The sequence below is a fragment of the Ornithorhynchus anatinus genome, chromosome 12 (genome assembly GCF_004115215.2).
Source record: "Ornithorhynchus anatinus isolate Pmale09 chromosome 12, mOrnAna1.pri.v4, whole genome shotgun sequence".
In the NCBI taxonomy this organism is placed as follows: Eukaryota; Metazoa; Chordata; class Mammalia; order Monotremata; family Ornithorhynchidae; genus Ornithorhynchus; species Ornithorhynchus anatinus.
Window position 1 is genome coordinate 51,825,433 of NC_041739.1, and position 17,421 is coordinate 51,842,853.

Consider the following 17,421-nt stretch of genomic DNA (forward strand, 5'->3'; position numbering starts at 1 on the left):
GAGCACTGAACCCAGTGCTTGGGAGAGTGCAATACAACAGAGTTGGTAGACCCATTCCTTGCCCACAGGGAGCTTCTAGTCTACAGTACAGTGCTCTGCATACAGTTAGCACCCAATAAACACCATTGATTGATTGATTGATTTCCTACTTGGTGGTGGAGTATTGCAAGAGCTCATCGTTGCCAAGGAAGTTGTAAAGGACCCTCAAGCACTTAAAAGGAGATCCATTTAATAATAATAATAATAATAATGTTGGTATTTGTTAAGCGCTTACTATGTGCCGAGCACTGTTCTAAGCGCTGGGGTAGACATAGGGGAATCAGGTTGTTCCACGTGGGGCTCACAGTCTTAATCCCCATTTTACAGATGAGGGAACTGAGGCACGGAGAAGTTAAGTGACTTGCCCACAGTCACACAGCCGACAAGTGGCAGAGCTGGGATTCGAACTCATGAGCCCTGACTCCAAAGCCCGTGCTCTTTCCACTGAGCCACTCTGCTTCTCCATTTAGACTGGTCCCCTACAGCAACCCCCAATAGCAGGCAAGAAGAAGCATGCTATGCAGCATGATGATGTCATAGATGCCATTTTGCAGAAGCGGGTAGATTTTGCTTATCCTGGGGCGCTCCCTGGGGGAGCTCCTTCACTCTCCATTACTTGCTCCGGAGCCTTGGCGTTCCCCTCCCCAGTCAGTGTGAAGTCTGGTGCAGGGACGTGGAATTGGATGACAGGGACCGGGCTTGACGGAGGCTCAAGGCCCCACATTACAATGCGGTCATTAACACACAAGTATCAAACGGGAAATGGACAGGGGAAAGGCCAGCTGAGGACAACAGGCCACTTTGCCTCTGTCTATCCTGGCTTCCTAACAGTCCAGATCCACCCGGTCCTCTGTGTGTTCTCATGGAAGACAGCGATAAGGGAATTTCATGCTGCCTGTGCCCAAGCTGTGTGCTATCAGACAAAAATTCCCTGACAGTATTCTAGTCAAACACAGAATGGAAACAGACCTTGTGCAGAACTAAGAGTATTTCACAGCAGGAAATGCATCATCACAACTTCCTCTATCCTATTTTGCTGTGGGGATGGTCAGAGAAAGGGGCACCTAAATATATCAAGCAATCAATCAGTGGATTTATTGAGTACCTACCGAGGGTAGAACCTCATATCAAGCACTTGGGAAAGTACAATGGAAATTGGAAGACATGATCCCTGCTCTCAAGGAGTTTAGAATCTAGCAGGGAAAATAGACACTAAATCGACAGTAAATAAAGAATGGGTAGCAATACAATATAAAGACGTATAGAAAAGGGAAGCAGAGGTCAATCATTTCACAAAACAATTCTCAGGTTTTGATTGTTTTCAGGGCTCTCTGGCTAGAACATCTCTCCTAAACTCACAGTTCAGTGTCCTGAGGGTAGAAAAAGCTCAATAAATGCCGCTGATGAATTTCTTAATATGGCCCGTTCTGTCACTTAACTGATCTTTTCAGCCAACCACTAGCTTTTCAACAGAGTCAATCACATTTAATGAGCACTTACTATGTTCAGAGCACTTTACTAATCACTGGGGAGAGTACAATATAACAATAAATGGACACACTCCCTGCCCACATTGAGCTTACAGTCTAGAGAGACAAGGACTGTGTCCAACCTCATTTTCTAATTACCCTAAAACGTAGTACTGTGCTTGGCACATAGTAAATGTTTAATAGATACCACAATTATTAGTAGTAGTAACAGGGCTTGCAGTTGGAAAAAAGAATTAAGAGTGATCTTCCAGAGTTCTGTAAATGTGGCCCTCTGCACACTGTTCACTGTTCTCAGGGCTGAAGTGCTGATGGCTTTTTGGATCTCCTGACACACTGTATCCTCTTTGGAAAAGGTCAGCGGTTTGGATTCGTTGCTATTAAACATCAAAAAACTCAGAGGTGAGATGATAATGCTGAACCTGGGCTGGACAACTGTCCCTTAAATGTCAAACATTTGAACTATTTTGCCCGAGACAGAAAGAAGGTCAGGTTTCAGAGAGATTGCAAAGGAAAACCCCAAGCACAGCCATTCCTGTTGCTGGAGAACCCATTTAAAATAACAACTGAACATGTCCACTGTCCTCCTCTATTCTCTTTAGCAATCCCTTCCATGTTTCCCCTGATCTACAATCAATCAATGGTATTTACTGTGCATTTACTGCATGCAGAACACTGTACTAAGTGCTTGGGAGAGTACAATATAATTAGTATAATTAGAATTAGTGGACAACTCCCTCCTCATGAGCTTACAGGCAAGAGTGGGAGACATACGTTAATTTAAAGAAATAGATTTCGGTATATGTACAGATAGGCTCTCCCTTCTTCCACCACAACCAAAGAACATTTTTCTATTCACCCGGCCTTGCCACAGAACACAAACAGAAGAAGAAAGTCCCAGGGCCAGTGGGAATGGCAAAGGGAAGGTGGGCTGAAATCCTCCACCACCACCATCCCCACCCCTCCGGCTGTCTCTGGCTGACAGCCAGATCCAATGATCCGAAACATTCAATGATCTGAAGGATCCTTTAAGCACTGGACATTCACCCCACCCACTGAGCTGATATACATATCTGTGATTTATTTTCACTCCTGTCTCCCCTTCTAGACTGTAAGCTCCTTGTGGACAGAAAACAGAGCTACCAATTCTGTTGTTCTGTACTATCCCAAGAGCTTGGAGGGGCAGCATGGTCTAGTGCACAGAACATAGGCAGGCCTGGGAATAAGAAGGACCTGGGTTCTAGTCCTGGCTCTGCCACTGGTCAGCTGTGTGTCCTTGGACAATTCACTTCCCTTCTCTGTGCCTCAGGTTCCTCATCTGTGAAATGGGGATTAAGACTGTGAGTCCCATGTGGGACACGGACTGTGTCCAAACTGATGAGCTTGTATCTATCCCAGTGCTTAGTTCAGTGCCTGGCACATAGTAAGCACTTAACAAATACCATTTTTTAAAAAAGGCTTACTATGATGCTCTATACACAGTAAGCACCCAATAAATATCACTGATCGATCGATCAAACGACCGCTGGGTAGACTCCTCCGATGTTCCTAAATTCTTTGTCCAGTCAAAGCTGGCTCTGGGCTTCTGGAGGGCAAGACCACATGGAGGGCAGTGGGGAATGAATACGTGCACACTGAATTTGCAAAACCGGATTGCTAGGGACACCCTTGCCCACGTGAACATAATTCTCACAGGTGACATAGCCCCATCGACCTCACCTCCCCGGCCCACTTTAGAACAAGTTCAAATTCATAAAAATGGGTTGGGATTTTTTGTGTTTGTGAATGCCATTGATCAATACTACTTTAAATTCACTGTTTCCTGGAGAATTTAACTTTTTTCAAATGGATTACTGTAGAGCTAGAGCCCATCCAGTTCTCTCCTGACTTATTTTCTACTGCCTGGTTCTACTGCCAAAAAGTGCCTCTCCCAAGACTGATACCACATTCCTAGAAAGTGAAACTGAAGAGGTGGTGGGGAGGGGGGGGTGGTATGTGTGTGTGGGGGGTTTGTGTGTTTGTACGTACACACAACAAAGCATGTGCCAAGACCCTAGTCAAACATATTGTATCCAGCAGGTACTCAATAAGTATCACTATTAGTAAGTCAGAGAAAGCTTGCTAAGTCTGAGACCATATGACAAAGACCGCAGAAGGAGCTGGCCACAAAATACGCACTCATACATAATAGCTGCACCACAGACCGAGCTATTAAGGTCAAAGACACTTACACCTAGTTATTATCTTTTTATACATGTCCCGTGGTGTCATAAGGGGTTTCATTGGGAAGCACCCCAATCATCTTCATGGCTCCTGGTGGATGGAGAAATCCAACTTTAAATGGGAAGGCAGAGCTGCGGGTTGATGGAAGAGACTGGCCTAGCCGCTACTTTGTTTCACACGTTATGGACTTTCTCCAGTTTCAATACATCCTCTTTAATGTGTAGTGACTAGAACCAGAGAAAATATCCCAGTCAGGGTCTGATCACGGCAGAGTACACAGTGGAAGGATTATTTCCAGAGTTTTACACATTACATTTCTATTGATACATCCCTGTACTGCTAATGGGCAGTAGGGAAAGAAGAATTTGGGAATCAGGAGACTTGGGTTCTAGTTCATCTTCTGTCCTGGAGTGTTGTGACAGCATTGATACATTCTTTTCACCATTATTTTATACAGCACAAGGCTATTTAATTTCATTTTTGAAGGCTTCATTCTCTTGAGTAAAGCCCAGGCCACCACTTAACTGCTCTGTACCTCAGTTTCCTTAACTGTAAAGTGGGGGGGTAATATCTCCCTCAATCCTAACCCTAACTCTTAGATTTTTATACCTGATGGGTAAGGGCTTATGTTTCATCTGAATATCTTGCGTTCACCCCAGCATTTAGAACAGGGCTAGGCACAGAGACTGTGCATTATTATTATTATTGTTCTTTTATTAACCCACTGCTCATTTTTAGCTTCTGGCCAACTGTCCCTTGAGCTTTTGCTGCTTCTCTTGTGCCTGGCCAGGCTTACCTCGGCCGGGGTTTGGGCTGGTTTTCCAGCCGTAAGTACTTTGCCTTTTGTCTCTTCCTACTTTCCCTCTTTCCATTTGGGTCTCTTTCCTCTTGTGGCCCCTGTGGTGCAGGCAGGGACAGGTCCTACGGGTTTTCTATTAAAAATGGAAAATGACTTTGATGACACGGTCCTCTCTGACAACATGAATACATTCTTTTCCCATTAAAAATTATTTTACATAGCACAAGTCTATGTCATTTTACTTCCAAAAACTACACCTTCTTGAATAATAACAGGTAACAGTAATAATAATCGTAACAACTAAGATGTTTGTTAAGTGCCAATGAGCCGAGCACGGTTCTAAGCACTTGGGGTACTAAGTGCTGGGGTACGTACAAGATAATCAGGGAAGACACAGTCCCTGTCTCATATGGGGATCCCAGTCCAAGTAAGAAAGAGGATAGGTACCGTACAAAGTCCAAGCCAGCGGCAGTGGCCAGGCATTGGAGAAAACTGGACAGCTAGCTCTGACCTATTCATTCATTCAATAGTATTTATTGAGCGCTTACTATGTGCAGAGCACTGTACTAAGCGCTTGGGATGAACAAGTCGGCAACAGATAGAGACAGTCCCTGCCGTTTGACGGGCTTACAGTCTAATCGGGGGAGACGGACAGACAAGAACAATGGCACTAAACAGCGTCAAGGGGAAGAACATCTCGTAAAAACAATGGCAACTAAATAGAATCAAGGCGATGTACAATTCATTAACAAAATAAATAGGGTAACGAAAATATATACAGTTGAGACGAAAATATATACAGTTGAGACGAAAATATATACAGTTGAGATAAAAGGGCCTTAGATAAAAGGGCCTTAACTCCTGGGCCCAGATGCAAGGTAATTATTACGCAGTTCAAAAGTTTACTGGTCTATTTAAATATAGGATGATGCCAAGGAGAGGTGTGACCTACTGGAAAGACCCTGGGCCTAAGAGTCATAGGACCTGGGTTCCAATCCTGGTTTCCCACTTGCCAGCTGCCTGACACTGGGCAACTCTTTGTGCCTCAGTTTTCTCATCTGAGGATTCAATACCTGTTCTCCGTTCCCTCTTGGACTGTGAGTCTCTTGTGGGGCAGGGACTGAATCTGACCTGTTTTGTATCTACTCCATCCCCTCCAGCACTCATAACAGTGCTTGGCACACAGATCCTCCCCCAGCAGCTGGCCACACTGCTGCCAGGCACCCACTCAAGTTGGGAAAAGGTGGAGTAAGTTTGCTACCACGTGGGGGCTCCCTTCCCCAAAGGAACTGAAAAGGAAACCAAGACCCAGATCCATCCCTCAAACTGGGGCAGGGTCTTTGGAGTGTGGCTGGATAGACTAGTTCTAGTATCAGCCCTGCTTTCCTGCTAATCCCCAGTCTCTGTGGGAAGGAACCCCTCAGCACCATAAGGCCAGACATTCAATGGAGCGCCATGGTCACAAATGCCAATTTGTAGAAATAAACTCGCACGTGGCCAATTCTAGAATGAATCTCCAGAGGGATTTTGCTCCAGACTCACTAAATTCCCCTGTGTCTGGATAAAATCTAGGGCCAAGATACGGTTGTGGAACTCTAAGGCGGAGGGCGGCTTGGGGCTGAAAATTTTACCCAAGGACAGGAAAGGGTCCAGTGACAGACTAGATCAAGGACAAGATTTGCTGGGTAGATACTAGAAAATCTGTTGGACACAGTCCCTGTCCCACTTGGAATTCCCATCTCCATCCCCATTTTGCAGATGAGGTGACTGAAGCACAGAGAAGTGAAGTGACTTGCCCAACGTCACACAGCAGACAAGGGGCAGAGCTGGGATTAGAACCCATGACCTCCTGATTCCCAGGCCCACGATCTATCCACTATGTCATGCCGCTTCTCTAATGACACAATGATCGACATGGCTCAGCGTGGACAGCTGGGAGGCAGCAGCCAAAGACCGCTGCCAAAGCCAAAAGTAAGCCAAAGCTGGTTTACAGCAGTGAGAACAGAGGTTTCAAGAGACTGGGACCCAACAAGAGACAGGTGACAGGGTTACCAGGCCCTGTGAGGAAAATAACAGTGTGGTGAAAAACAGTATATTGGAGCTGGAAATAAGCCAGGACAGACCAGAACTCAGCTCCAGTAGACAAAGAAGGCCCGGAACAGGTGTTGTGGGGTGGGAAGAGTGGCAGCCGGGTGGTGGTTGGTAGGGAGAACAGAGGCACTTCTTCCCACATGGTACAGAGATGGCAATCACCACCCAGCCCTGCTCCCGGCCCTGTTTTTCCTCACTCTGAGGCCCTGCGTGGTGAGCCTGGCTTCTTTTGGGGGGCCGGTGGCAGGGAACACTGGATTTCTGGTTCAAAAATCTTTTTAAATTTCAGCACTGTGTTCCAGTCCCACTGTGTGGCAAGGATGCACATACCACCACAGTCTCACTGCCAGGAGAGTCTCCTATGAACCCTGAGGACGGCTCACTCTCTCTCAGCTAATATCCACGTCTGCATCGTACATATGTGTCTGTACGTGATTATATACAAACGTGCTTCTGGCAAGAAATGCTAACATTCCAATTGTTTCACTATACACAACTCATCACTGCGCAAATACCACTGTTATTATTATCATCTCTGTGGGAAACCCACTCACATAAATTCAAATTCCCTCACGGAGCGATGAAAATGAAAGACAGAGAAAACAATGGAAGGGTTGAAGCTACTGAACTTTTCCAGTTCAGAAATTCCTTTCCCAACTGTGGTCGTCAGAGCAGCTGTCCTGATTTGATATTTGTGCCCCAGTCTAAGGTTGTCAGCCATCAGCCCCTAAACTGACCTATAGAGCCCCTTTGGGCAAGTCAGTTCACTTCTCCGTGTCTCAGTTGCCTCATCTGTAAAATGGGGATTAAGACTGTGAGCCCCATGTGGGACAGGGACTGTGTCCAATTCAATGACCTTGTATCTACCAGTGCTTAGAACAGTGCCTGACACATAGTAAATGCTTAACAAATACAATTAAACAAAAACCAAAAAACCTAATCTGAGAAGTAAAACATCTTCATTTATGGGCCAGACTAACTTTGAAAAACAGCATCTTTAATTGGACAAGGAAGAGTGCTAGTTTGGCAATTCTGGATTCTAATCCAAACTCAATCACTCAGCTTCTTGGGCATCTACCTAAACTAATTGGACTGGGCATGCCAATTAATGAATCAATGGTATTTACTGGACTTTGACCGTGTGCAGACCCCTGTGCTAAGCAGTTAGGAAAGTAGAGTATAACAGAATTGATAGACACGATTCCTGCCCGCAAGGAGGATTTCTGCACCTCTCCTCAACCTGAAAAACTCTCTCCATTTAGAGCAAGAGTCATGGGGAATGAAGATGGAGAATTAATCAGTGGTATTTATTTAGCACTTTCTACATCCAGAGCACTGCTCTAAGTGCTTGAAAACAAAGAGGAGAGGCTGGTATGAACCCACCAAAGTGGCTTCTGGCTTGCTACTTTCTACTTTTGTTCTACATACCCTCTGGCTCCAAACATTTCCAGTTTCTAAGATGCCAAGCCCTAAGAAACCTGGTTTCTCTCACCTCCAACTCCTCTCTAAATTATTCCACTGGGATCCAAGAATCCATTTCCAAGATTGATTTATGACCCAAAATGTTGGCCCTCTGCAGGATCTTGAAATTAGCATTCCTTAGTAAAAGCATGAATGTTTGAAATGTATAATTTTGGTGGCTAAGCAAATATCCCAGTACACATACCTTAAAATAGACTTTGAACAGCCTCTGCCTGACAAATGTGAATTTCCCTGGATGGCACTTGGAGTGTTACAACATGTTGTAGTTCTAAAAGGGGAGAAGGCTCTGTTCTTCTTTAGTTGCCAAAGTTGATCATAGCAACCACATAAATTAAACTACATTACACTCTACAAACCAGGACACTAAGTAAGCCTTAAGGGGCATGACTCAGTTTCTAAGGTAACTTTATATACTGCATGGTGTATAAAGCCCTTATTCTTAGGATCTTAAAATTCATCTATATAAACTTCTATCCTGGGAGAATTTTTCCGTGAAAATGAATTTTACTTTTCCCTTCTAAACCTAAATTGCTTGTGGTCAGGGGAACTTGCCACTTCATTATTCTGTATTTCCCAGGTGTCTGGTACAATGCACCACACCAAAGAGGCATTCAATAAATGCTACAACCATTAATTTGAGATTTTAAAATTGAGATTTTTAAAGAGAAAGACTAGTTTCACCTGGGGAAAATGAAAAAAAAAAAGCCACCCAGGGTTTGTTTCATATCTTTAATATTCTCAATTTAAAAAAAAAAACACAACTTGGGGGATGTAAATCCTTTGTGAGATCTTAAAAAGCTACAATGATGGTATAGTGGCAGCACCCAAGATAAAAAAGATTATAGCAGTTAGGTATTGCAAGTGCTATAAAGAAAGGCTACATGTCCCAGTGCAAACTTTAGGCACTTCGGGTAAGTGTGCTATTTAGCTTTGTTTTACTAAAAAAGTAAAAAAAAACCAACAACTAATTTTTCTGCATAGGGGTGGGATCTGCCTAAATGAATTTTTACCTCAGTACACATTAGGGTGTTTCATAAAGAACACGACAACTGCCAGTTCTAGCTAGCTAAGACACTGGGGGAAGGAACCCCTCAGCACCATAAGACCAGATATTTAATGGAGCGCCATGATGTCACAAATGCCATTTTGTAGAAATAAACTCGCAAGTGGCCAATTCTAGAATGAATCTCCAGAGGGATTTTGCTCCAGATTCACTAAATTCCCCTGCGTCTGGATAAAATCTAGGGCCATGATGCAGCTGTGGAATTCTAGGGCCGAGGGTGGCTTAGGGCTGAAAATTTTACCCAAGGACAGGAAAGGGTCCAGAGACAGACTAGATCAAGGATGGTTGAAAAATGGACTGGTGAATATAAAACTGGTCAAACAGCCATCCGAATGGAGACGGAAAAGAGTACTGTCAAATGCATTCATTTTCCACATGGTCTTTTTTTTATGGTATTTGTTAAGCATTTTTTATGTCCCAGGTATTAAGCACTGGGATATTAAACACAGGTATTAAGCAGGTTAAGCAATGGAATAGATACAAGCTAATCAGATTGGACACAGTTCCTGTCCCATGTGGGGCTCACAGTCCTAATCCCCATTTTATACCTGAGGCAACTGAGGCACAGAAAAGTGTAGTGACTTACCCAGGGTCACACAGCAGTCTAGTGACGGAGCTGGAATTAGAACGCAGGTCCTTCTGACTCCCAGGCCAATGCTCTATCCCCTAGGCTGTGCTGCTTCTCAATGTCATTCTCACGACATTGTACCTTCAATGAAAACCTTTGTTCAATTGCTCCTATTTTTTGGAATAACCTCTTAGAATTACTTAAGATACTATCTACAAAGGCTTTCCTTTGTAGAAGAAAGAAAACCCATCGGCAATCTGATGCTTAAAAAAAAAAAATCAGTATCTCTGGCAGAAACTCATTATCCTGAGAATTTGAAATTCATCTGCAGTTGCTCTGAGGACTAGAAATCAGTGAAGTTCATAAAGCCAATGAAGGTTTCTGTGGGAGAATTGCTGGGAAATTCCAGTGACTGAATTAAATAATCTGACCACAAACTACATTAAAAACCCCAATATTTTTTAACAGCCTCCCTGACCCCCATCCCATCAGAATTTCCCAGGAGCTCCTGCTCCAGCCTGGACAGGATGAGATAGCAGCAGCAGCTTGAGACCTTCTCAACTTTCACAACTATGGGAAGACTGTGGCTTTGACTCTTGGACCCTGAGCTGTGAAGAGCCTGAAATTCCACATCTCTAGCCACTCCACCCTAGTACTCTTATTGTGTTTAGCATTGTCCTCCTCTTTTAGGTTGTTTTTGTGTTTTTATTGTTCCAGCTCTTCTTTTACATGTTGGCAGTCTCCTTTCCCCTTGAAATTCCTAGATGACTTCCTCAATTGTGTACTTTTCCTCAGCACTTAACACAGTACCTAGTACTTGGCAGGCACTTTCCTTTTATGTGGGAAATGATTGACTGGCTAACTGAATTTGAAAAGTAGAGGTCAATTCCAGTAGGCAATTTCTCCTTACTCTTCTCCTTCCCTTTTCCTTCCCCCTCTTCTCAACCTTTTTCCACCCCTTTCCCTCCTCCCTTGCCTTTTAAGCTTGTAGCATTAGGCTGAACCAGTCAATTCTTCACATCTCTCTCTCTCCATGGTCCCCTTTCCATTTTCTTCCCGTTACACTGTAAGCTGCTCGAGGGCAGGGTTTGTGCTTACTAATTCTACTGTACTCTCCCAAGTTAGTACAGTGCTCTACACAGAGTAAATGCTCAACAAATATGCCTGATTCTTTCCCTTCCTTTATCTTTCATCTAAGAATCATCACACTTCCTCTTGAGTCTCCTCTGGCTCTCATTTTTCAGTTTATCTGATTTTCCTTTCAGTTCCTATTTTATTGGCCTGTTGGTACCTTTTTGCTATTTTTCGCTGCCATGACTGACTCCCAAGTTTATCCCTTACTTTATTGCTATTTATTTTTTCCCATCAAGTTGGGCTGGTAAGGTTTTATGATTACTTTCTTGACATTTTTTTCTCCTTCTTTGTACACCTCAAATGCCAAGACTTTATGTGAATGTACCCAAATCTGACTACAAATAACCCAGCTAAAGTTGTCCTCTGCTTCAAAGGTGCAGTCATTTAGGTACACTTGCACTTACAGGATTCCCATTAAAAAGAACAAAAACCCAAAATAAAATTGGGCCATCCTTCCTAGCTTCCTGAAAGTCCTGGGGGAAATCAGTGGTATTTATTTAGCATTTACTCAACATCCTCAATGGTATTTATCGAGCGCTTACTGTGTGCAGAGCACTGTAATGGGCATGTGGGTGAGTACAATGCAACAGAGTTGGTACATTTCTTGCCCACAACAAGTTTACAGTCTAGAGGAGAAGCAAACAGTCTAGAGGACTGAATTCTGAATAATTCTGAACCATATATTATGACATTTTCACTTCCACCTCTTCAAAGAAAGGGGTCAAAACAGAGAAAAGGAAAAAGCAAATACAAAATACAGATTGGTAATAGAAAACAGTGCAAAACTGAAGTGACTGATGTGCTCCTTCGTATTTGATTGATAATTACTTGAAACTGCTTAGTTGGGTTTTCAAAATGCAGTACTTAAAAATTTGCCCCAAAGGTATTAAATGTCAAGCAATAATAATATGTTCTGTCCCTAAAAATATTGATATCTCTCAAAACAAATGTAGATAGGGCCTGATGAATGATCATAAAGGATTGGAGCTTGGTTTATTTTTATAAGCTGTTGCTAACACAGTGTACTGTGATAAGACAGAGTTCTGTCAAACAATGAAACCATGTTCTGAAAAATTGTACTACACAGACTTTTCATATATCATCCAACTCAGGATATCCCTGAAGAGGAAAATCCATTTGACTGGAGAAGACATGAGATCAATCATATAGGCAAAAAATGCGGGACAAGTCATGTTTGCAAATAAATAAGCCATCATAGGTGGGAAAATAAATACAGGAGTTTTTCATCCCAGCAGAAAAAGAGTTCATTCTTTGATTTGCCTTACATCAAAGAAAGGGCAGGGATTTCATGGAGCAGTGTTGCCTAGTGGAAAGAGCATGGGCCTGGGAGTCAGAAAGACCTGGGTTCTAATCCTGGATCCACCACTTGTCTGCTGTGTGATCTTGGGTAAGTCATTAAGACTGTGAGTACTATGTAGAAGAGGGACTGTGTCCATCCTGATTAGCTTGTGTCTACCCAGCACTTAGTACAGTGCCTGGCATATAGTAAGTGCTTAACAAATACCATTAAAAAAACTCTTTCAAATGATCAGGTTCTTACTTGCCTAGCCAATTCTTTTCACTGGGAAAGAACCTGCCTCAGGTCATTGCTGGGTCCTTGGACCTGAATTAACTTTCGATATACCAGGTGCTTCTGAGGTTCACATGCATAAGTAGCTGATCTCCAGGCCAGAAGAGTCAGGTGTTCTTCTCCACAGCAGAGGAGGTTTTCTGCGGGTCCTCTGGTAATGAGGGTTTTCCCCTGCCACTAAGAACACCTTCTACATGGTAAGCTCCTCTTCTAGACTGTATGCTCCTTGTGGACAGAGAACCTTTCTACCAATTCTGTTATAATGTACTCTCCCAACATAGTACTTCCTCTGCATCTATTTTTAATTGTATCTGTTAAGTGCTTTCTTTATCCTAGGTACTGTACTAATCACTGGAGTAGATACAAGATAGTCAGGTGGGATACAGCCCTCATCCCATGTGGGGTTCATAGTCTTAATCACCATTTTACAGATAAGGTAACTGAGGCACAGAGAAGTGAAATTACTTGCCCAAGGTCACACAGCAGATCAGTGATGGAGGCAGGATTAGAAAACAGGTCCTCTGACTCTCCAGCATGTGCTCTTTCCACTATGCCACACTGCTTCTCTTTGTTCTTGCCCTCAATAAGTAATTTAGATTGCTTACTACCACAGTTAAGTACTTAATAAATACTATTACTACTACAAGACACACAAAACACATGTTCCTGGCCCTCGAGGAGTTTACAATCTAATGAATCCCAGCCCAGCCTAAATTCCTCTAAAGTACCTGTGGCTTTGGCCCAGTGTCAGTAGGTTCAGCCAAGTGAAACAAATTTAAAAATTCCCCACATCACAACTACTCTTAACTGGTACTCCTTTTCTCTCCCAGTTCAGATTCTCTTTTAATAATTGTGGTATGAAGGAGCATATCAGTCGTTTTGGTTTTGCACTATTTCTCTATCACAAGCCTGTATTTTGTATTTGCTTTTTGATTCTCTCTGTTTTGACCCCCTTTCTCTGAAGAGGCAGAAGTGAAAATATAGTATATGGTTCACAGCCTCTGTCTCCCATGGGGCTGACAGTCTAAGGAGGAGTGATAACTGGTACTGGATCCCCATTTTACAGATGAGGAAACTGATGCCTAAAGAGGAGAAGGTGGGATTAGAACTCAGGTCTCCTGTCTCCCAGGCCCATGTTCATTCTCTTCTCGTCTAAGTCCTGTAAGAATATATCATCTTATATTTATCTGCTTTTCTACCGTCATGGATAGTAGGGGCTAAGGAAGTCTGAGAGCTGGGGGTACAGGTCTCAGATACCTCTCCATCCCTGATGGTGTTAGCACAAAGCCACTAGCTGCCCTGAGCTCCTGGTCCCCTTGGGTGTGAAAAAGGACAAGGGAGAAGGGAGGAGGGATGACCGAGAGGGAGACAGGGGGACAGGAGTGTTAGGCTGAAGAGAGAACCGACAAAAGAAAGCTCGACGAAAGAACCACACAACTCACGTCCCCTACCTCATTTGCCGGAATGGTGGCAAAGGGCTTGATGACTGCAGCTAGCGGAACCTGAGCTTGTTTAGCCATGTCTGAGGAAGCCGGGAAGCAGTACGTGGTGCACCGTATGTAACGAGGACTGGCATTGCCTGAAACAGTCAAAGAGATTCACTGAAAATCGACCCACGTGCTCCCCTCTAAAACATTCCAGTTAACGAAGGGACCACCTCTATACCTTCATTACACAAAACTGTGCCGTTTGGCTGTTCCTGTGAGAAACAGAGAACACCTCACAAGTTATAAAAATATCTGGGCCATCTATCCCCACATTCTTTACTTAATTACACCATTGTTAAGCCCTACTATGTCCTAAGGGGTGGGGTAATTGTCCTTTCCCAAATGTTTAGCACACAGTACTGCAGCTTGACTGACTGATACATTATCAGCTAAAACAAGGCCCCTGCACCACAGAAAGGCACAGTCTATCTCATCTCCATTTTACAAAGAGGTTTAGTGTCTTGCCTAAGGTCACCCAATAGATCAGTGGCAGAGCTGGGTTGAGAAACCAGTCTCCTCACGCCCAGCCCTGTGCTATGTGGGCCTTGTGCCTTCCGCTCTTTACCTCTTTTAAGTAACATTACAGCAGGAGACAGACACAGAGATACAAATTCTGAATAATACCTGGGATTCCACTATAGATGAATGCATCGTTTACTTCAACTGATAAGGGCCTTAGAACTTCTATCTCTCATCATCATCAGTAGGAGTTATTGAGAACCTAAGATGAGCAAAACACTGTCCACAACTCTTGGGAGCATAAAATAGAAAGAGAAGACATGGTTTCTATTCCCTGAAGTACAAATTTAGGAAGAACATGCCCCTCATCTCGTGTCATAATTTGGCCAATGGAAACACGTGGATGCCAAGAGCTATGAATTTCACACCCCAAAAGCTAGGCTCCACCTGCCCTGGCCCCCAGCCCATGTGAACAAAAATGACAGTCAATAATAATAATGATGAGAATAATAATGATAATAATATTTGTAAAGCATTTACTTTGTGCCAAGTATATAATGCTTCTCACTGTGTGAGAAAGAACATGGCCTAGTGAATACAGCACAGGCCTGGGAGTCAGAAGGACCCAGATTCAAATCCCAGTTCCACCACTTGTCCGCTGTCTGACCTTGGGCAGGTCACTTAACTTTTCAGTGCCTCAGTTACCTCATCTGAAAAATGGGGATTAAGATCGTGAGCCCTTTGTGGGATAGGGACTGCGCCCAACTTGATTAGCTTGAACCTAACCCAGTGCTTAATACAGTGCCTGACACACAGTAAGCACTTAACAAATACCATTTGAAAGAAAAAATAGTAGATACAAAATAATCAGGTTGGACATAGTCCCACATGGGGCTCACAGTCTAAGAATGGGTATTGAATCCCCATTTCAGAGATAAGGAAACTGAGGGTCAGGGAAGTGAAGTGATGGGCCCAGAGTCTTACGCAGGCACGTCACAGAGCTGAGATTGGAGACTGTAAGCCTGGTGCGGGCAGGGACTGTCTCTCTTTATTGTTGAATTGTATTTTCCAAGTGCTTAGTACAATGCTCTGCACACCATAAGCACTCAGTAAATACAACTGAATGAATGAATGAACCTAAGTCCTCTGACTCACAAGCTGGTCTCTTTCCACTAAGCTACACTGCTTCCTGAAATCTAACATCACTTAACCTTGACAACGACAGCTTTAATTTATATCACAACTAGGGGCTCTACTGTATTTTTACAATGTCTGCATTTTTCACAATCGTTACAGCTCCTTTTTTATGGTATTTGTTAAGTACTTTCCATGTGCCAGGCATTGTACTAAGCACTGGGGTAAATACAAAATAATTACATTGGACATAGTCTATATTCCATATGGGGTTCACAGCCTTAACCCCATCTTACAGATGAGGGAACTGAGGCACAGAGACAAAAAGTGACTTGCCCAAGGTCATAGAACAGAGTGTCAGAGTGGAATTACAACCCATGTCCTTCTGATTCCCAGGCCCATGCTCTATCCCCTAGGCTGTGAGCCCTTTTAGACTGTGAGCCCACTGTGGGGAGGGGTTGTCTCTCTTTGTTGCTGAACTGTACTTTCCAAGGGCATAGTACAGTGCTTTGCACACAGTAAGTGTTCAATAAGTACAACCAAATGAATGAACTAGCCTGACCTGACTGGAAAGCCAGAGACTCAGAGTCCCTCGTAAGCCTGTCTGCCCCATTTCTGAGGGGGGAACTGGGAACCCCGTTGAAGCTCCCCCACTTCTGAGGGAGAGGCCTTAAGCCAGCTGGACCCCTCCATGGGACCCCATCTCTTTCCCGAAACCCTGGAGAGGTCCACTGCCTTCTAGGCTATCCGAGCCACCTGGAAGCGACTCCAGGGCCATGAAGGCTGTGGGCTCTGAGGGAAGGCAGTCGGCTTAGGGCTGCTATGGAGCGTGGCACCTTCGTACAAGGTAGCTTTCCACTGGCCGAGGCACGCACATCATCGCTTTAGGTGCCGATGGTGGAAAGGGGACTGGAAAAAGTGCTCTCCTCCATCACTCTCCTGGAAGGAATCAGGCTCAACATTTTAGATTTATAAAGTCTTTTCTCTCCAAGAAACAAAGTGCTTTCACCGAAATCATTTCTTCTCATCCTCCCACATTTTTATTTATATGATTTTCCTGGCACAGCATGCAGTTGAGGGCACAGACCTCCTTCAAAAGAAAGGCTGTCACAACTTGACTTTCCTTCTTGCCCTTTATCTCATCTATTTTTATGTATTAATGACTCTCCCGAGCCCCAAAGGGTCACATAAGCTGTAGGCCGATGGCTGTGTGAATCACAAAAACAACACCGCTATGGGGTCCAAGGAGGAGGGTGTTTTTTTAGGCAAGGAAGTTGGATCCAGCATGGTTGAGGGGCTTCTAGAGCTGGGACTTTTAGCTCTAGACCCAGGACTTCTGACACCCTCCAACACCCCAGCTCAATTCTCTCTACCCTGGTCGTCAAACAGGTGGTAAGGCACAGGAAGTATTCTTATAGGGCCTGGTAGAGTTTATAGCCTAGCTTTCTGTCCCGCATTCCTGCTGAAACTATCAAAGATGAAGGAAAAAGTGATCTCCTAAATGGATACCTTGATCTTGGATCACACAATCTGTAGTGACGAGAGGTGGGATCTGGCCTTTGGTGTTGGTAAAATAAACTTGTCCCGCTCTGGTGGCCTTATCATTTTCAATCACCTGAATCTGAAAAATAAAAATAAAAAACTCAAGTAGCAGCAAAATAAAAAGACAAAAGGTTAAGGGGCAATGACTAGGACTGGTTTAACAGATGACTCAGTTTCCCCCACTGGTGCCAGCTACTGACTTTTCAGAAAACTAGTTATTTGACAATTTTTAAAATATCGGAAACGGAACCTTTCTAAAAAGGTCTTGTGGTCAAAATATGTAAACTGTGTGAATTTGTTCAAAAGGAGATCTCACTATAAA

At 43.7% G+C, this 17,421-nt stretch overlaps 1 protein-coding gene across 2 annotated transcripts in view; it reads right to left on the minus strand.

Moving 5' to 3' along the window:
* The window catches only part of SEC24D (SEC24 homolog D, COPII coat complex component), a 95,043-nt gene that overhangs the window by 46,462 nt on the left and 31,160 nt on the right, over nt 1-17,421 (minus strand). For both annotated transcript variants that reach the window (XM_029076659.2, XM_029076660.2), the window contains exons 7-8: nt 17,067-17,178; nt 13,929-14,056 (exon numbers count right to left, since the gene is read on the minus strand). In XM_029076659.2, the coding sequence (XP_028932492.1) occupies nt 13,929-14,056; nt 17,067-17,178 (240 nt within the window). The remainder of the gene's footprint in view (nt 1-13,928; nt 14,057-17,066; nt 17,179-17,421) is intronic.